Source organism: Daphnia magna, linkage group LG1 (assembly GCF_020631705.1).
Source record: "Daphnia magna isolate NIES linkage group LG1, ASM2063170v1.1, whole genome shotgun sequence".
In the NCBI taxonomy this organism is placed as follows: Eukaryota; Metazoa; Arthropoda; class Branchiopoda; order Diplostraca; family Daphniidae; genus Daphnia; species Daphnia magna.
The window spans coordinates 18,297,025-18,318,012 of record NC_059182.1 but is presented as its reverse complement, the minus strand read 5'-3'; the positions used below and the strand labels follow the sequence as shown (position 1 = coordinate 18,318,012).

The 20,988-nt window shown below is 38.5% G+C and overlaps 2 protein-coding genes and 1 long non-coding RNA gene across 6 annotated transcripts; 2 read left to right on the top strand and 1 right to left on the bottom strand.

Annotated features, from left to right (window-relative positions):
• Positions 1 to 15,074: 15,074 nt before the first annotated feature.
• On the top strand, positions 15,075 to 16,167 carry LOC116936157. The gene is made up of 3 exons (XM_032943366.2): positions 15,075 to 15,235; positions 15,300 to 15,935; positions 16,000 to 16,167. The coding sequence occupies exon 2, from the start codon at positions 15,367 to 15,369 to the stop codon at positions 15,919 to 15,921; it is 555 nt and encodes a 184-aa protein (XP_032799257.1). The 5' UTR covers positions 15,075 to 15,235; positions 15,300 to 15,366; the 3' UTR covers positions 15,922 to 15,935; positions 16,000 to 16,167.
• A 683-nt stretch (positions 16,168 to 16,850) lies between these two features.
• Positions 16,851 to 17,845, bottom strand: LOC123477025. Its single transcript, XR_006652177.1, has 2 exons — positions 17,705 to 17,845; positions 16,851 to 17,365 (listed from the first exon to the last, which is right to left on the bottom strand). It is a non-coding gene; the product is annotated as an uncharacterized LOC123477025 (long non-coding RNA).
• A 142-nt stretch (positions 17,846 to 17,987) lies between these two features.
• Positions 17,988 to 20,966, top strand: LOC123477021. 4 transcript variants are annotated; one of them, XR_006652170.1, is made up of 7 exons: positions 17,988 to 18,107; positions 18,626 to 18,709; positions 18,781 to 18,987; positions 19,085 to 19,203; positions 19,272 to 19,444; positions 20,663 to 20,773; positions 20,938 to 20,966. XR_006652170.1 is itself a non-coding variant. In XM_045180179.1 (6 exons), exons 1-6 carry the CDS (start codon positions 17,991 to 17,993, stop codon positions 20,698 to 20,700), a joined length of 738 nt encoding a protein of 245 aa, XP_045036114.1. In that variant the 5' UTR covers positions 17,988 to 17,990; the 3' UTR covers positions 20,701 to 20,774. The 4 variants fall into 4 exon arrangements, 2 of the variants coding, with proteins under 2 accessions (XP_045036114.1, XP_045036108.1); XR_006652168.1 differs by having other exon boundaries at positions 20,922 to 20,966; XM_045180179.1 differs by lacking the exon at positions 20,938 to 20,966 and having other exon boundaries at positions 20,663 to 20,774.
• The last annotated feature ends 22 nt before the right edge of the window (positions 20,967 to 20,988 follow it).

The window sequence follows — 20,988 nt, the reverse complement described above, 5'->3', positions numbered from 1 at the left end:
ATATCCAATAATAATCCGGTGGGGAGACGTAATGAAGACGCGCTGGATTCGATGCAGATAACTGGCACGAAGTCACCTTTTCTCATCTTTAGTGCTGAATACAAGCACGACATCATTAACGAATGTGCATATATACGATTCTTCACAAATGTACTTCATTATTATTGCCAAATGTTTTGGCTTCGTTCGCAATGTTGTTATTTTTTAACCCGCAGGCAAATGCAGTTGATTATATGCAAGTATCAGGTGAGTTGTACGAGGTTTGTTGTCGTTTTCAACTAGAAACCGTCCGCCCAAACAGCTACAAGAACAAGAATCCTGCACTCCCATCAATAGGCGTGAACGTACATAATAAATAAATTCAAAATGTACCGAGGTTTTTTTTTTCAAAAAATTCTTTTTCCAGGTGATTAATGAATTTCACATACAAAATATAAAAAAAAAAAAAACTAACCGCTGATGATTGTGTGTGTTGAAAACTTGACACCGATCACAACACCATTGCGAAGAGTATTTCAAAGGAAAAGGGGAAACAAAAAATACAAGCAATGAATAGCACCTTGATGAAGTTTGATGATCACATCTATACAAACCAAACGAATAAAGGAATGAAAAAAAAAAACCATTTGATAAATTTTTTAAATACAAAAAATTACACAATTGGAGAGGTCAAAATGAATTTCCGTCGGCCTTTAAAAAAAATATAGACACGGCTAATATATAAGACGATGTATAGAACTTAAACTTGATATAGCGAAGGTGATGTCTCGTACAAGGCGAAAATGGATCGTTGCTGGTTTTAACCTTTTATATATTTTATTTTATTTGTTTTTCGTTTTCGACAGCGCAAGTAATTGTTAAGATCTGTTATCAACATGTCCATTTACAACTGACAGCTTGTCAATCCCTATATTCTTTATCTTTTCACCATTTCTTTCTTCGCTTTTCCTCCTTTTGTTCTTGTATTCTCGTTTTGAAAAAAAAATATTCCGGTTTTCTCATCAACTTCTCTCGACTTTTGTCGTTGATTAGTTTAAGGATTTTTGACGTTGTTTTTTTTTTTGGTTTTTTGGTTGTTTTCAGGTATTTTTGTGTGTGTTAATTGATTGGACCTCATCGCCCCCGTTATAGTTTACCGTTCAGCCATGTCTAGCTGCTTCTGGTTAAACTAAAAAAAAAGGCAGCCATATATGAAGAAAGGGGAAGAAAGGGAAAGAAGTGAGACGTCAACTTGGCACACCTTGATAAATGAAGTTGTCTGTCTCTATCATCGGCGATGGAGGTCGTTTATAGTTAGGGGTTGCTGGTTGACAGAGATAGAGGCCTGTCTCCAACAGCATCATATAATCATATTCTATAAGCTTTGGCATTTGTTCTCCATTATACACATTTGACTGATGATTTGGCACCCCTTTTCTTTCTTTCTCTTCGCGTGTCTCTCCTTGTATTCTTTTAGAGACGTGGATCATTGTAGACTATAGATGTATACGCATGTGAGCACAAGTGGACTACATACTGAGAACTCTTTTGAAGGATGCAAAGCTACGAGACGCACGAAAAATGTGTATGTAGAGGCATTGTCGAGAGAGACAAACATAAAACAACAAAGACAAAAGAATGGAGAGTTATGAACGACCTCCATTCTTCAGGTCCGCGTCAACTATATATGCAGCTTGGCCCACTAATTGGCTCCTGTTTCTTTTTTCCTCGTCTTATATCCTTTTCTATTTTTTTATTTTTATTTTTTTATTTCTACATTTTTTCGTGTTTACAAGGCCTTCCCCTATAAACTAACATAGTCTTTTCGAAAGAAAGCTGTCGTGTGACTGCAGTGGCTCACGCTTATATTTAGGATCCAACTCGCTTGTATCTGATATATATGCCAGCTAGCTATCGTATATACACATATTTATATACTGTATAAGAGAATAAACGTCAAGAGACCACGCCCATCTCCTATTAGCGATGCCCCTTCCAGGAACAGTAGCAACCGGACCCAAACGTCGACCATATTTTTCAAATTATTCACGATCTATCGTTCTGCATATGGCCATGATGGCGTGTCCAATTACTGCAGACATGTCACAGACAAAACAGCAGGTCTCTAAAACTCTTTCACCAATCCGTATTTTAAAAAAGAAATTCAAATAAGAAAACAACAAGAAGAAAAAGAGAAACATTTGAAGGTTGACCATTTGCCAGCATTGCTCTATTATTGAGCTGTCGTTGCATATAGAAATCTCGTGAATTTCAAATCAACAGAAAACATAATACATACTTCTTGGAAAACTCTACGTGCTATCCTGTTCCCGAAATTTGCTGTGGAATGCCATCGCTGTTCCACAGTGTCTCACATTCGTCTTACGGCATTTATTATATAAATATATATTTAGCTCTCTTGGCAATTGACGACGCACAGAAAACCGGCACGCAACAAGACGACAAAAAAATCAAAGATGATGAAATATATTAACGATGGTTGTGATGTGTATACATGTTTAGACCATGCATTTATATGTTGTGCCATCAAAAATCATTTCGTTGTTTTTTGTTTTTTTGATCTATCGTTGCACCGTTCGATGATTTCTCCATTGAAATTCGTGTGCTATGTGATGCTGTCGCTTTTGCTTTCACGAAACCTATACCAAATAACAAGTGCCGGCCTTTAATTGAATGTATATACAGACGTTTCTTATGCCAGACGTCACGCAAAACTCCCCGCAGAGGATCTTATGGATAATGTGATGTCGGTTTTGCGTGTCGAACGGACGTTTCTTTCAAATTTTCGAATGTTTCTCGCTGACTTTGCGGCTTGAACTTTGCCGGTTATATCCTCTTTGACGGGCTCTCTTCTTTTCGGAAGGCTATATACCTTGGCCGTAAATCAATGGCTTCCCAACAATTCATTCGAGAGGGCAGGTAAAAAGGCAATAAAATAATAATTTCACATGACAAGTTCATCATCGTTCGGTCGGCAAATGCACGGCCATCTTATATGTATTTATCAAGCTCCTTTTTCCTTTCATTTTTTCATTTTTTTTATTAGAGAGAATAAATTATTGACTTGAAATTGTTCATGTTTTTAATTCTTTGTTTGTTTTTATTCGAAGGGGATTTTTCGCCGCCTTTTGATGGAAGAAAGCCGCGTCCAAACGCCATTATGAACTTTCTCGTGTGGGTTTTTTTCCCCCCATTTCTTTTTTCTCGTCAGGACGCGGTGGAAGCCTCAATGCTGTAGGGCAACAGATGATGTAGGACACCCCGCGGATTTTTTTTAAGAGATAAAACTATGGACTGGCATATTAAGAAGAAAGCCGCTGGTTGCTGAGAAGTCGAAAACAAAAATGAAAGGTAAATAGAGGCGATGCTTGCTATATACGATGCAAACATGCAGCAGACTTGTGCTGGTTCTAAACAGTACATCGTACTTGTTCTTATTTAAAAGAAAAAGACGGAGAAAATCCAGCCCTGTTGTGAGTTGTATATAGCCCAAAGTGTATATACGTGATATTCTCGTTTAGATTGTGATGAATACAGACAGCTATAAGGCCTTTAATTTTACGGCAATAAAATAGGCATTAAGCGCATAGGTCTACCATATATATAGGTTTCTGTTCAGGCTTAGGAAGCTTTATAATAGCTGCCAAAAACTGTCATCAACATTGATTTGCTTTAATCAAAAGCGGCACATCAGTTTCTATCTTGGTGATGTTGATATTCTTTTGCTTGTCGTTTCCACCTTGAAATCCTATACCACATTATAATTCCACGACTCGAAATTGAAAATGAAGTCAACTCGACGTTATTATAGAAGTAGTAGACTATATATAACTATAGTTTGAAACAGAAATGATGATTGGAAATCCTTTGTTTTTGTTCTGTTTTTTAATAATTCAGGTTATATAAGAAAACCAAGATGGTCACGCCTAATCACCTACCTCCAAGACAGAGGCATATAGTTTGGAATGTTGGTGGGCCGCTTCCCAATTATGGAGCGCTGTTTCTTATTCTAAACAGGCATTTCTGAAATAGATAGAGGTCGTAGTCATCATCTCTCTATTACGCATATTGGGCTATACAAACTTGTATACATCAATATACTGTTTAAGCTTAGTACAGAGTCAGAAGTTATATATATACTATATATACGGCTGCTGCTGTCTATTATTATGATTTTATGATTTCTTGGGTTACGGTCGCTATTTAGTGGCCCCAAATAAAAAAATAACAAATGCGCAACGTAAATCACACAAACAGATTGATCGCTTTTTTAATATTTTTACATCAGCATTTTTAAAAAATTAAGGGCTATTCTACACAAACAGTATATAATTGAGTAATTGTGTCCTATATGCGACCCGCGTTTTATTTTAAACGTTTATGCCTATATAAAAGCTGTTTCAACAAACGAATTTTTCTCGTTTTATTTCCTTTGCTTCATTATGAACCGACTGTTCATATACAGCCGTCTGGTTTTTACGGCCATTATTATTACCCCCCTCCCTTTTTTTTTTTAGTTGTTCATCCGCTCCAGTTAACGAGGCGACTTTATAATGATTTTTTATTCGTAAAAAATGAAAAGAAAAGAAAAACTAAGCCACCAATAAAAAACAAAATGCCTTTATACATTCGTTTAACAGCCGCCGTGCGCCGCTAACGATCACAATTCATTATGCATCGAAATTTATTTGGTTATTGCGCGTGCATGGACTGATTTTTGATGAGGTATTCATTATATTTTCCGTCAGACATATTTTTATTTCCCCTTTTTTCTTTTTTAATTTCGAAAGTTAAATCTGCCTCCATCGTCAAATTGGGCAACGTCGTGATTTTCCGCCGGAAATATGCTGATGCAGTAATTAAAATGCATGTATTCGTGTTATCTCTACACCATGATCACGACTTGCCGTTCTTGTTTTCGCTTGCCATTAGTTATTTATATACATTTCTATAGCCGATTGGCGCATCGTTTCTGATTGCCCTTTTCGAAGGCCAATTGAATGACGCTAATGTGCCTCCTGTCAAACTGCTAGTTGTTGATCAAATGCGAGTCTATAGTTGATTACTTCCCACGACCCCAATCGTCGTCCCCATCATCACTGACTTTCCACCGTGTACGGACCTTATTTATATACGAACCAAAGTCGATTGAAAACAAACGATCGATGACAGCAAAACGCTGCTAGCCACATTAGGGCAGCATGTGAACTGGAAATCAAAAAATAAAAATGATAGAAAAAAAAGATATAGTCTTTAAAAGATTGATGTGATGACAAAGAGGGGCCACCATATAAACCCATTCTATAAGTATTAGGTCTAGATGTTATCCATATCTGACTTAGAAGTACAGTGACGATCTAATATATAAGCGTGGCTGGCTGCTCAGTCGAGCTGCTTCGATGTTTAAAGCTTTCGATAAAAAGGTCATCGATATTCATCACGTCATCGATGAAAAGGTCCGTGTGCCACGTCGACGACAAGTCAAAAGAAACTGTGTAGAGGTGTGTGTATAGCCTATACTGTACGTATAGGCAGAAAGGAAAATCAAGAGGCCAGAGAGCGTTTTTAGGGGCCGCTAAACGGCTGTTTATCGTCGCAATTGCGGCTCATTAAACCCCGGACTGCTTTCATCTGTATATACATTTTGGAGAGGGCGATGCCGCCGAGCACACGGCCGTCAAGCCCCATGTATCACGGCGACGGCGCACACAAATATATTCCAACTATCCCTTTCTCACACACACACACACACACGACCGCCAGTTTTCCTTTATTATTATTTTTTTCATATTTTCTTTCTCATCGTCCTTAACTGCCGTCGGTTCGTGCATCCCTCGTATGCATACGAAATGATTGTAATTTTATTTTGTCTTTTGCTCATTTTTCTCCCCTCTTCATCTAATGTATAGGCTCCGATAAATAGCACGATCGTCGTTGCTCCGATGGCTGCCCATTTCTCTACTTGTTTGCGCCTTTTGTCGCTTCCATCATCGTTGTTTTTCCTCTACCTCCCCTCCTGCCATATAAATACATCAGGGCGCGTTATATGAACACATATATACGTCCTTACAAATACACACACACTAACAAAGCCCACCGTCCAACGCCGGGCTGTGGTTCTTTTTTTTTTTTTTTTTTTGGGGGGGCTGTGTGTAATCCTCTTTTGGCTCTTTGTATCGTCTTTTTTTTCCCTTTAGTTTGTACGGCGTTTGTGTATTCATTTCAATATAATGAACGACCCACCGCCACGACCAACGTCCCTTTTGTTACTTGCATTTTTGATTAAAAGTCAATTGCTGCAGGGCCTTTGGTTTTGTTATTGCGACTGTGCCCATCAACGACGGTCGTTATCACGACCGATGCAATTCTATTTTGCATGCGACACAAGCAAACATTTATTGTATACACACCCGCTCATTATTCTCGTTTTTAAGTATGCACTTTGATTTTAGTGATTTTTACTCATTTAATTAATCATTTTTTACTATTTAATCAACAGCTGTACATTAAGGCAGCAGATTTTTGTTTTTGTTTTGTGGTGCTGTTAATAAGCTGTTTTGACCCTGGATTTTTCACACACAAAGTTCTTGATTGGTTTTAAAAGTTGATACCCGAGGCCTTTTTTTTTATGTGACCGGAGATTGAATAATAAGGGAGGAGGAGGGAAGTAAAAAGAAAAAAAGGAACATGTTATTTGGTTCTTATAAGCATTTGGGTGGATTTTTTCATTTTTCTTCTATAACGCCCAATGCCATCATCATCGCCCCTCGTGCCGTTAGTCCCTTTAGCCGACGTCAACGACGCTGACGACGTTTGAGCCTGTCGTTGCGTCTCTATTGCTCTATACGATGTGTGGGGTAGGGGCAGATTAAACGATTAGATTGGATCTCGCACGGAGCTGCTGGTTGAGACTCGAATAACAGCGCGTGATTGGCCGTCGTCATGACAACAAGGCGACTTTCTTTCCTTCCTTCCGTTTTCATCGTCTCTTTTTTTCTTTTTTCTCGTCCACTCGTCTTTTCTTATTTCCCAGATCAGATCCAACACGCGATATATAGAAGAGGGGTGGGTGTATCGGGAGGATGGCGTCGCGTTGAGGGGGGGGGGAGGCATGTAATAGACGCGAAATTCACACACAGTGCAAACATCCGCCTCGACTGATGATATACAGCGGCCATGTGTACATTTTATACAAGCAGACATGGCCACCGTTCTTTCATATCGGCCCATCCACCCACCGACGCTTTATACCAAAGACCCCCATAGAGCCAAAGAGGCTCTCCTTCCCTTATATATAAGGGAAGTCAGCCTATATGCGGCAATAGAAAAGAATATTATGATGGCCTAAGCGAGAATAGAAAAAAAAAAGGCTCTTTTTAATGTTATTAACACACGGAGAGAGAGAAAGAGAGAGAGAGGAGGGCAACCAATATGGCTGCTGCCGGCGTGATATAGATATATATATATATACAGTATATAATGGTATATAATATAGTCGTGATAAAAAGGCCCTGTTTGCTTTCATTAAAGGCCCATATCTTTATAAATATATACGAACGAGGAGGAGATGAAGTCAATGGAGAAGACGAAGGGAAAAGGGGGGCGAATCTACTGGGGGTTCACACATACTCACGAATAAATGTGTTAGAAATAACACAACGCACAGCACACAATCATCGCACATTTATTATTGCTTATTACTTGATTCTCCCGCTGGCCTCTTTTCTTTTCCCTTTGCGGCCACATTCAATGCCTCGTGCTATATATGCATGTGCATACACAACTATACAGTAGCCTATATAGCTATAATGTTTATCGAGCTATTGCAAATAAAGCAATCCACTTTATAGTTCTTTGAGCTTGCAATTCAATCATTCTATCCAGGTAACTGAATGTTTTTGCCTCGGTATAGTTCGACGGAAATTGTTCGATGCGCGTTCGTTCATTTTAAATATACGAACGAGTTAATTTAGCGCGATTGGCGGGAGCTCTCACGCAAGGCAAGGCTATACATGTACATAAAAAAGACACAAGAAGCTCAATCAAGTCTACTCCGGAGGTGAGAATACATAAGGAATAAATATGCTCTCTCGGGAGAATTCATCGTATAGCGAAAGGAAGTGGGAAGAAAAGCGGCGGAAGAAGGAACAATAGCGCCAATCAAGAATATACAACTAAATATATATACCAAGTCCCAAAACTATATACGTATATATATAGAACTGCTGCTGTTGAAATATTAAACAATTAGAAGGCCAATTTCCCACGACAATGGCCAAGTAAAAGCACACGGACAATAGGGCGATGAGGCGTCGTGAAGCGTCGCAACGATGTAGACCAACATCCGCTGTTCTATCTCCCGCGGTTAAAGCGATTGATTGCTTGTCAGCCGCGCATAGCTCGCCTCATCGTGGCTCTATTATATTTGGATCATTTAGCTTTGAACTTTTAAATGAAGTGCATCCATTTCCTTGTGTGCTGTGGAATAACTCTGATTGTCTATGCACGTACGCCGTATGTAATCATTCCATATGATTTTCTGTGGGCATTAAAAGCTGTCGTGCCGCGCTCAATCGAAAGTCATCAACACAAGCCGGAAATCTGTATTATATTCGAGCTTCGTTTATATCTCTTGCATATATCTTTTAACCCTCTTTCTCATATATAAATACAACCAACTATGTAAAGAAACCCTAAAAAAAGAGTTAGGTGCATTCGCGGGGATGTGCTGTGAGGAAACCGCCGCTTTTCAAACGCAAATTTCATTGAAGGGCACATCATTATCTGATTTGCATCGGCAGTCGTTTCATCCTATTTACACACGCCGCCCCTATAAGGCTCAATGTGTGCCACACACACAAGCGTCTGTTTATATAGAGAGGAAGAGGATGCTATTTATATAAATAAAAAGAAAAAAAGAAAAGCTATTTAACACATCTATATTGGCCGTGCGCACAGATTCATTTCCCTTTTTTTTTTTTGCGTATCTGCTTGTTATTATCCATCACGATGGCAGCACCGAGTAAATAATAAGTCGGCCGACGAACCTATTTATATACATGTAACCAATTCTTTTTATATATATACACACAGACAGAGAGAATCAGCCATTGATATAGCTATACGTATATATACTGTACATCTTATATATATATAATACATATATATACAGGATGGCTGTAAAATATGGTGCCCGCGATTCTGCTTCGTGTGACACGCCCGGAAACGAGAAACTATCTCTTGAATAAAATAGACGTAAATCTACTATGTATTATATATAGCAGTTGATATGGTTAAAGAAGACGCCGACGCCTTGACGACGGAATTTCCGGATGCCTATTCACGCCTATGGCAATAAGTGTTTGCTGGAACTTTGTTTTTTTCGCTCGGCTTGCTCCCGATGACAACTGCCTCGGAAATATACGCCAACGACTGGCGCACCGGTCCTTCTCTATATGGATACATATAGCCATGACTGATTGTTCATTATTAAAGACGTTGGCCTGGAACATGTTTCGTGTGTTTCCAAACGATCATGAAATTGTATATGCTGCGCGTGTAATGGCTGCAGCAACATATAAAAAAGGGGGGGGGGGGAGAAAAAAACAAACGATTATTCGACAGGAACAAGGGCTTCTAAAAAGTCTTTGATGTAACGAAGCAAAATAAACGGCTAAATTCAATTACCACCTTTAAATAGAGCAGAGCTCCACATTGTCTGAAAGTATATATAATAGGCTCGCCTATACATGCAGTCACCGTCATTTCACCGCGCCATTTTGTTTGTTTGAAATTTAAAAATAAGAAAAACAACATTGCGACCCCTTCGTTTCTTAATGAAGCCTTTCTTGTTATAGCTATATTCTTTTGTGAGTGCCAAAGAAAAAAGGTAAGACAAAATAATGTATAGAGAGAAAGAGAACGACCCTTTCTATATAATATACGTCCGCACGTTATTTTTTTTTTTTTCAAAAAACAAACACTTGCATGACAAACAATGAGCTCAAGTTGTGTGTAAACACAGCACTCGCCGGCAAAGAAGAACCCTTTCTTCTTTATTATTTTTTATTATTTTTCGAGAGTGCCGTGTTTGCTTTCGTTACGATTATTGACACCACTTTGGTCTGTATATGTATATAGGCTACATCTGAACGATTACATTTCTCATATATTTTTTGGGTTTGTCTTTCTATTTTGTTTTTTAACGGGCGTGAGACTGCCATTACTAAATAAGCAAATCTTTAAAAAAAAAATGAAATAAAAAAAAAGACATTTGAAAAAAAGTGCAACTAATTGAACAATAAAAAAGAAGTTGGTACGATTATTTTTGTTGGTTTTCTTTTGATTGCATATAAATAAAACTAAACAGAAAAAAGGGGGATCATGCACTGTAGATGCTGCTGATGGATGTCGGCTATTCATCGTCGTTGACACATTTCAGCAGGAGGAGCAACTGTTGTGGGATCAGACGCGTATTCGACTCGCTCGGAAATAACACGGAGCTCATTAGAGAAGAATGTCGCGTGGCCAGAAAAACACGAAAACATTTCTTTCTCTCTCTGTCTCTCTGGCTTTTAATATACACCGTCCCTCTGCTATTCTCTTTTTAATGTCGAAATTGTATTTTGAACAAGTTGCCGCCAGTTCTCGTGTTATTCCTTTGGAAACACTTGTATTGTCAACCTTCGTGAAGAAAAACTGCTTTCACTGAACACCAATTTTTTTGTTTTTCTTTTGTTTTCCAATTGTATATACGCAACCGGGCTTTTAATTTATTCTATATATCCTTTTGTATATCGATTCATTTGAATTTCTCGCCACAGCGACTGTCGTTTTTCTCTCTCGAACACGTTGGGCTTATATTGTGGGTGGTCTTCTTCAATCCAATCTCTTCTATAAGATCAAATTCATTTACTCCATTTATTACATGAATTTATTTATTACAGTATATAGTATATATAGTATATGCGTTTTCTTTCTTTTCGATGTTGCCTTATATGCACGCACTTCAGTATATAGACTATATAACAGCTGAGAGCAAAAATAAAGGGCCACGTACGTATTACATAAGACTATATAGGCAGCTTTTATATTCGTTTGAACTTTTGTTTATTTTCCGTTGTCAGCTTGTCAGACTGTAAGATCAACGCAGGTAAATAACAGATAGACGAAAGGAAGGAGGGAGATGGAAAAGAAATAGAAACCCGGCGGCTATATACAACTCAATTAGTCGGCTACCTTTTTTTTCCTTTTTTTTTTTGAACAAGAAAGAAAGAAATAGAGACTTTTGACGTTCGTTTGTTTACGGTTTGTGAGTGGCGTGTGTGTTATTTGCGTCCGTCAAAAAACGGGCCTCCATATTACATCCTGAATGGGTCTGAGACAAACAAGTCTGATGAACAATCATCGCAGCAGGTGATGGGGAGAAATGATGTTGATATATAGTATATATCTACGCAACTGTATATAGGATATAGACGTAAGAATTTACGTGACAATCTGAGTCATCATCGCCATTTCCTTTTCTCGATATTTTTCGAAACGTTAATAAATACCGGTTTGTGAAATTATTTCGTAGAATGAATGAAGACAAGCAACAATTCAGTCGAACTTGATTAGCCATTCAATCAACGTATGTATGGCTATGTAAGAGACATAAATCTGATGAAGAAAAAGTCTCATTCCAACTGTGGCTAATGATCGCATAGCAAATTTGCATCGAGAACGTTTTTTGTTTTTTTTTTTTCTCTGTCGTCGGTTTTGTTGTGTTTTTTTTTCTTTTTCCTTCACAAATTTTTCCATGGATTTAATGGGCATGGGGAGGACAACATAACACGCTAACGATTCTAATGAAAATCCCCGTAGACCCCGATTTGTACATATTTCCTTTTTCGTTATTCGTATTTGTGACGATGGATTTTCTTGTTGTCCATAACACGTCTAGTAACCCCATCCTATAAATATATTGAAAAAGAAATGCGCACACGGAACGCACCAATTGGCAGTTTTTGGTGTGTAAGCAGGAACAATCAATTGTTGAACGTGATTCACGTCATAGATAGAGATGGCTAACGAACGTGCAGTATCAACGGGATTGTGTCTTTACATATTTTGGAAAGGTATATAGGAAGAGAGGCGTGAACACGCAGAGGAGTCACGGATACTGTCCGATGTGCATCACGCACCCCAACGTGCATAAATCTATCGCTACAGCAGCAGCACTGACGCATCTAATATGTATATAGCCTAAAGATCAGCACGACACAACCCGTGGTCACACCGCACCCTTCGTCTCTAATGAGGCTCTCAATGACTTGTTTGCTTCTATATACTGAAACACAAAGGTAATCAAATGTATTGGGCTCTCTTCTGAGAAACACGTGAACCTCATTTGATGCTTTATACGTTGTCTACAGATTGTCCATCAATAGGGATATGAATTCATTTTGATTGTCTATCGATATTTAAAGCCAACTGTTGTGCATATAGCGTTCTAAGTGTCTAGATAATCGATTGCTTATCATTTCTGTGTAATATAAAGTGAATTGCTTTGCGTTTTATTATGATTGGGCTGCGTGCGTGTTTGTCGTGACTATAACCTACGGCGGTGTTTTAGCGAAATAAAAAAACAAATATAAATTCGGAGTTGCTGAGAGTAGACATGATTTGCATTAACAGACTTTAGACAGACGCAATTCGTAATGTATATTAAAGAAATAAATGAAATTTAAAAAATGCGTTTTTTTAATAATTACAACCAGTTGTTTCCGGCGTGTGTCGGCATTACTATTTAAGGATGAGTCGCTCCAGACGAAATATATACACGCATCATCATTTTCTTGGTTGTATAATAATATAATATTCAATAATTGGGTAGTTCGTCTATATACCCTGCGGAGGATGTCTTTATGTTTATCTGTGTAAATACACGAGTCACACAAATATCGTTTCCACCTCCTGTTCTATAGCTAGAAATTACATCCATATCCATATAACCAGCAGGAAAAAATAAAAGATATTTCAAAACACCGACGGCCTATATAGTCACAGTGCCTCTAGCGCATAATTATACACGCAACATGCCGACATGTCTTCATTGCGTTTATTGGGGTGTTCAACTTTGCCCTCATCGACAAAAGAAAAATAGATGGGAAGGAAAACAAATGCCGGCTTGTTCTATAATATTATAGGCTATTCACTTTTGCATGCAGAAATAAGCCTGATGTTATATTATATTCTTTTTTCACAGCACAGCACGGACGCTTGAACAAGACACGCGGAGAAAGGGTGTCTATATAGATATATATACGTAAGGGTATGCGCATCATCATCAGTGACATAACGCGTAATGATGATGGCGTGTTTTATTTACTTTTTACCAAGCTATGCCTCCATATTCTTTTGAGTTGGTCTTGTTGCACGGCAGTTTATTTTATTTTTTTTTCTTGGATGTGCATCTTATAATAATAGCCTAGAGGGTCAGTGTGGATATAACCATCAGCTAGCAAAACCATTTAGAGGTAATAATCGTCAGGTGCTGGAAAACGAGGCCGGCAATTTGCCACGTTATCTCTCGTTTTTTTTTTTGTTTTTTTTTGTGTGTGTGCCCTATCTCTTTTTCTCTTTTTGTATAAACCCGACTAGAATAATGTGTATCTTTACTTCGACGGGTCATTATGGTAATGAGAGCTTGAAAAAGTTTTGTTTTTGATGAGTTCTTTTCACGGTCTTCATTCAAGGAAAAAAAAGAAAACTTTTTTCTCTGCCTCTCTCTCTCTCTTTTTTTCATTTTTACGAGCAACAGTCTGCTTTCGGGCCCGAGCTCATTAATATAAAATTTGGGTTCTTTATTGGATTCGAACTGATTGCAGTAGACGCCTAGAGAATGACGTAAAATGCTAATCGACGTGCAGATTTTTTTCTTTTTTTTTTTTTTTTTTTACCTCTTTTCGTGTAGGATTATTAATGTTCTCTTATTGCTCGAACACGATCGAGGAAAAACCTGAGCTAAATTATATACAATCAATTAATCAGAGGTTAGAATAGATCGTTAACGAAACTGACTTTTTTTTGTGTTTGTTTGTACATTTTTTTGCATGACACATCCAGCGGGTTTTCCTTCTCGAACTGTACGGAATGTAGTTTTCCTCGTTGGACACCAATCAGCTTTAGACGGAAAGCCAAACTTGAAATTCAACTGATTACGCAAAAGGTTGTGAACGTGCAATATACACTTGCAGAGCAATCATATTCAAACAGTCTGCACATCTCTTTTTGCCATCTTAAACCCATTTCAAGAATTTTACCACGAAAGAAAAACATGCAAATGATTATCTTCTTTGGAAAGGTAATCGTGCTTTCGTGAGTCTCTTACAAGTTCTTTTATCGATTCCAGGATGCAAAAGCCATCTATTGGGAGACTTTTGAACCAATAATTTTTTAATGGGCTATAGCGCAAACAAAACTCAAAAATGCGCTTCTCGCCTTTTCAAAATATTACGCAATAAATTTAAGAGTCATTCACGACTACTTTCAGAAACTTGAGTACATGACGATTCATTGCCTGAATCTATTAGTTTAGAACTGTTCTAGATGTTATGCCGTTATCTAACGGGACCATTGTTTTTCGTACTACGACCTACTGTCATGAACGTTAATGTGCACGTAACACGGGTACTTGAACTTGTAACACTTGATATCTCGTTTACAATTTCACAAGGCAGGGTATACAAAAAAAAACCAAAAACAAACGAACAACAGAACTATACATAATTTGCAAACGTCGATGATAAGTTTTGTTTGGACACTGGTGTTGTGACATTTTGGAAGGTTTACACCAAAAAGAAAAACGAATAAATATAGTCTCATTTCAGTCCAAAAGTATTTATTTGCGTATATTGGTAAAGTGCCAACGTGCAACGTGTGTAACATTTTGCCTGTAGAATGCCCTTGATTTCGATTTTTCGTTGGCGCGTAGTCTCGTGAGCTTTCTCGTCACGTATTCGGTCATGCGATTTTCCCTGGAAGCCATGCGATTCCAACTTGTGTTCGTAAACAAACACGAATTTTGTTTGGCCTCCGGCAATTTTTTGTTTTTGCTACTCAAGTCTCGCTCCCGTTTCACGCCGAATTAACGAACTCAACACCATAGTTATCTTGCAAGACAAACGCGTCGGATTTGCTGCCAATGTCGTCTACGAGTTGCACGTTGGCTTCATCGACGAATTCTTTCCCGGTAAAATAGAATCTATGGATCGATGTTGTGACCACCGTTTTGCACGTATTTGTTCCGCGTCTAGGACCTGCTATATCAATCTGTGTATAACCTTGGAGCTGACGTCATTTCTTGCGCCAGCAGTTTCCCCTATGGATACGGATTGCGTGCAGAGTGATCGGTGGAGTGGTAAACTGGTTTTCACGGAGTTCGACCATCGAGGATCCGTCAACATTCAAAGCGAATGGACGCACAGTTGCCTGAGGACGGATTTACTGGCCGAGGAAATTTGCGGTCGTAATAATATCACGCTAGTTCGATTGTACAAAGAACAGGTCAACCCAGCTACCAACGCACTCATCCATCCTGCTTTCGTGGTGTTCAAAACGGAGGGTCGATGGAAGTATTCCATTGAGAAGAACAGGACTTGCATTTTACTGCAACGTTCGAAATGTATGAATGATGTTCTTCACTCCTTTTGCGGAGGCGTTGCTGAAACCCATCAGCAAATAGGAAAGGGATCCATCGGAAAAGTTGTTCATTTTTTGTGGCGCAACAACCACTTGGGAGAGCCCTACCATCCGCAAAGATCCGACAGCATGTTATTCGCATTACGCATTTTTAAAGCCTTTTCATTTCAAAATTGCGCGCTTACCGATCACGTTAACAACTCGTCTGACGATGACCCAGACCACTTCGAATACTAAACGGCCTGATCTCGGTAATCTTGCTTATATTATCTGTCTCGTTCGTTAACTATGTATTTTTCTTTATCATGTGCATAGTAATCAAATATAGAGTCAACTAGATGCTTATATAATTGGCCAGTGAAATTCCTCGGTCAACGACATCTACCGTTCAAATTAATAATTTTGATTTGTCACGAACAGCGTTCGTGGCTATTTGAATCAAGTTTTCTCCACCCATGCGAAATAGAGAAATATGGACACATGGTTTTGTTTTGGGTTCAATTCCTATACTGTTAGTTCCGTTATTCAGTAAGGATTCTTTTTCTGTTTTACCTGTAACCTGTTTGTTGCGATGGTGCTGTTACAGTTGAGTGACCTTATTTGCTAGCAGACCAAAATTTGCCTTGGTTTTCATTGTTCTATCGTTTGAAAGCACGTGTTACATTTGTGCCAATGCAGAAAACAGCTTTATGGTACTCGTATCAAAATGAAGAGAACAACACAGAATTCGATTCCACCCGAGAAAACGCAAAAATTTTTTTCTGCAAAAATTATCATTTGATTTACAACTATACAGATGTCCTCTGTAGAACTTCTTCATCCTAGGTAAGACTAAGTTTTGGCAAAATTAAAAATCTATAAGTCTTTAATTTTCAATGTTTGTCTGTGAAAAACTAATAATATCCAGTCAAAATGAGTGGGCAATCAAAAGGTACCATTGAGTTATAGCTGAACATCTGGTAATTCTGCAAAGATCTTCCATTGAATTTTCGCATCCACATTAGGCCTACTTGCTGATCACTGAAAGACATTCTTGATTTCGAAAGATCCCATTACCCAAAAGAAATCCTAATACTCATAAATTTTCAAAATAGTGTTGGTTGCTAGTTGATTAGAGATTCAACAAATTCAAGACGGTGGAGGCATTGAACAAACAGGTAAAAATATCATTGTGTCAACTAACAAAATTTATTTTTTCATTTTCAAGTTTTAGAGCAATTCAATTTTTAGCTATTCCAATTTCAGGTTCTGCTAAACATACATCAGACTAGGATGAACATCTTGAGGTGAAAACTGTTGTGTTTTAATTTCTGTGAATCTCAAAGAGTTTTTCAGTTAGCTTTACATTTTCTTTCATTTGGGAGCAAAAAAGGTAGCCAAGTCACTGGTTGTAGGGTTTCCTACGAAAGCATTTTACTTCGATGACAAACGTTATCGAATGAGTGAAAAAAATGTTTCCACGCCAGTTTTATTCGCACACATCTTTCGTTGAAGCCCCAAAGATCTACTTACGAAATGCACGTTTTTTTCGCAATGTTAGTGCACTGTAAATCAATTGGATTTATGCATTAGTACTACCAGACATGGGTGTCTGATACTCTATTTAGGAAGCCGGCCGAAGCACGTCATTCCCGTCCGGTGATGACTTCATCCCATAGCGATGCTGTTGTGTCGGCAGAGCCTAAGAATAACAATTATTATTACGTCGTAACTTTGAGACATATGAAGACCCCAGCACCTGAACAATTGGAGGTTATGGGTAATTATTATTATTTTTTATCATACTTTAATTCTAAGGGGATTCCTATTAACTCTACGCGACCACTTCAGTATAATTTTTCCTTGACAGTAAGTTAAGTACTTTCTGCCGCATGGACATTTTTTTAATCATTAAGAAAAGGAACGATTACAATTGTACTGAGGAATGTTTATCCTTGTGGTAGAATGCAGTTTTTGAAAATCTAACGCAGTTAAAGCTGTTTAACTGGGGCCTTGAAATCTAAATTTAGTACTCGCTTACCCACGCTCTAGAAAGAGTTTTGTTTAGGTGGTTGAGGATCAGTTTCCATCTCGTCCGGGTACAGTCGGCGATGCGCTCTTCTTGGTGATTGAACAAGGAAAACAAGTCTGCTTCAAACATACTTTATTCCGCTATCAAGATAGCTCGTGGAGCTGTCATATAGTGACTTTCGGTTGTGTATCGGTCTCAGTTGGGAAACAACAAAGCAAACAGGGTAAGAGAAAAACCACAAAAATTTATTCAAGTTTGGTGATTTTCTCATTGATTGGTTCAACAGAAGAGTACAATGACAGGCCATTACTACTACGAAAGACCCTGTCACAGTGGATATTTGAATTCCTATGGCTACTCTGGCACTTCTTTGTTGCCCTATACATCATCACTGCGCAGTACGTACATGCCGGTAAGCTTCATAACGTTTACATCTCCATTGCTTTTCCGTTTTTGTTTTGTTTTTTCACTGCGCTTTCGCATTTCACCCCTCGTGTACCGCGTTAGACAAGTTCTCTTTTATGCTGAGGTAAACATTTAAAATGTCACATAATTCTGTGCAGTATACGGTAAATCGCAAAAAGGGATTGGGAGCTTGAACCCTGTTTACGATAACTGTTGCCCCATATCCGCAGCAGTCCCTGGGTCTAATTTTGGACGGAGCAACGTGTGATCTTTTTCCTCTTTTTTCTGTGTTTTTGTGCCGTTTGTTTTTATTGCCTTCAGTTTAAAAGCCATTGGTATCTTTTTTTGGATACCTATTACAAAGAGCTTGGGCGCCTAGTTTTGGGTTTAGCTTTATGGTTCTTCCACCATTTACCAATCTTCGTTTTCATTTGAGAAGACAAGAAATCACAACTAACGGTTAAGACGTAGCAGTACTTAGTTTATGTAAAATTCCAGGTTTTTTAAAAATCTCGACTTCGTTAGGCGTCCTATTGGAGCACGTATCGCCCGTCCATCTATTCGTCATATCCACGCGTCTCAATCTATTCGGTGCCTTCGACCCCCCGAGTAAGCTGCCATTCTTTTTCACCTTTGTACCCCGTCTTTCGTCTTGATTGATTGCCATCTTGCATTTATAGGCGCTGACGTATCACGCGGCGATCCCTAGAATCACTCACCACCGCTTATGGGACGTATCCGCATCGCCGATGGTTTCGACACGAGAGCGTCTGTTACGATACTCTGCTCTCTACGGTGACGATGACGATGTAGAAGCCATCTTGACTCAGGGACAAAAATATAACCCTGTCTCATCGCTGGAAAGTACCTTCTCCAACACTATACAAGTAAATTTGCTTTCGTTTGTTTTCTTCACTCGGCTGTCAGCTAATTTCGTACGCTTGTTTCCATCTTCCTTTCTTACCGTTTTTTTTTTTTATAAAGGACATTGAAGACGATATACGAAATTGGCGTTACGCAGCGTCATCTGTGCTCAACCGTTTTACAACAGGGAAACCGTCAAACGTGGAACTGTCAACGCTGGCCAACCGCTACTCGTCCGAGTATGAAAGATCAAAACTTAATTTGAGTTTTTGTTGACCACTTTCTTTATTCGCATTTTATTTTATAGCTACGTTAGCGGAAATAACAATTATTGGAGAGGCAGCTCCAGTTCGTACTACCGGCCAACGACGTTGAAGTCTTTTCAATACTCGAACTTTAAGGCTCCGATTTACGATTCGGGTCGCTCCATGTATGTCTCCAGTCGTTCAAAGGATTGGGATTCATCGAAAAGCACATTTGGTGAGTCTCAACGCTTTTCTTAATGAAATATTTTCAAATCTGCAATCGTGCATTGGTTTCAACCAAGAGTCGTTGATACAATCAATCACGTAACAGAGCAAAGGAAGCCTTTAAATATCGCTTGTGAAATCATATTTTCGTATTCTTGAAGTAATTAGTCGATAATCGCGGGAACAATAGGATAGCTGAGGGAAGTCGGAGGATATTTCAGAAGGAAGAAAAATAATTTAACCTTTTTGGATAGTTGGAATCAGAATGTTTTGTCGACGATTACTTTTGTCCCTGAGTCTTTAAGTTAGTACGTAAGTGATTTCAATTACAGTACTGCTACAGCATACAAACAGTTCCTCCCTATAAATTACGTTATCGTCTTTGAAGAGACAAATCTTGTCCAATAATTCCTTTTTTTTGTGACCCAAATTCCACCGCAGTTTTTGACGATAGTAAATGAAATGCGGCGAAGACCAATCATTCAACTACTGTTAGCAGCGTAGGTTTTAAAAGGTCCCGTAGAATAACGGGAATGGAGCCAAGAAAATGGAATCCTCCTCCATCTTATCCGAATGGGATAGCGTTCGAATAACATTCCGCATAGTTCTACCTCAAGCGAGTAGAAATTTAGATTTATGACTTATCTTATTATACCGATTCCGAATGCGTCGTCGAATAGTGTACAGTTTTACAGGTTTGTCCTTTTAAAATCTAGGAATAGTTGAGCGTCCTTTGTGTTTGTACATTATTTCGTAGCATAGTCGTCTATTGAGTATAAAATTAGGTATTGCATTCGACAACGTGTAGCTCATTTCTCTCCGTGTTTCAAAGCGACGTCTTAATTTTTTGTTGAATTTTTATTTTATTTTTTTTATCGCTTTCCTCTTTAAACAATTAATCCCGTAACATGCGCATTAACAATGTCAGGTGATACGGAATCCAGAAACTATACAGGACATTACCCGCAGTCGAAACGCAGCGTTCCGAAATTCTCCGAAAACGATAGCAAAATCAAACGCGAAATTTCCTATCTTTCGCATTATATACTGCCAAAAAATGAGTAGCTTAACTCCCGGATTGTTAATTTAAACGCAAAAACAAAAATAATACAGCAAGCTTTTTCCTTGGTCGCCCTCAATCGCCTTAAATCGTTATTGTTCAATGAGAATGAAATTCCAGGTGAAATATTAAACTTGCTTGTCTAATCATTTTTCCTTAACAATTCAGGATTGGAAACCCACCTTAGTTGCATAATAATCAACTAAAAATGCATAGTAACCTAATAAAATACCTACAATCAGATGGCGACGAACTTCTCCATGTACAGGTCTTTCCCAGGTACGTACGTTATCCAACCCCAAAAAATAACTCGCCGTCGTACAAAAAAGCTTTCAGTCGTCTTTCCCCGCCTGTATCTCCCCATCTTCTTTCTGCCCCTTCCGTTTTCTGTTTTTTTGGGGGTTTTTTACAATACCGTTACTGATAGGAAATAAATCAAGTAGGACATCTGACTTGGATGCCACCGGAAAAATAAAGGCTTCCAATACTACTAA

Bases quoted from the DNA above. Each gene is read 5' to 3' on its own strand.
- LOC116936157 (XM_032943366.2), top strand. From the start codon at position 15,367: ATGGATACGGATTGCGTGCAGAGTGATCGGTGGAGTGGTAAACTGGTT.
- LOC123477021 (XM_045180173.1), top strand. From the start codon at position 17,991: ATGACAGGCCATTACTACTACGAAAGACCCTGTCACAGTGGATATTTG. The intron at 18,710-18,780 runs GTAAGCTGCCAT...TTGCATTTATAG, and splicing joins CGGTGCCTTCGACCCCCCGA to GCGCTGACGTATCACGCGGC. The intron at 19,445-20,362 runs GTGAGTCTCAAC...TAACAATGTCAG, and splicing joins TTCATCGAAAAGCACATTTG to GTGATACGGAATCCAGAAAC.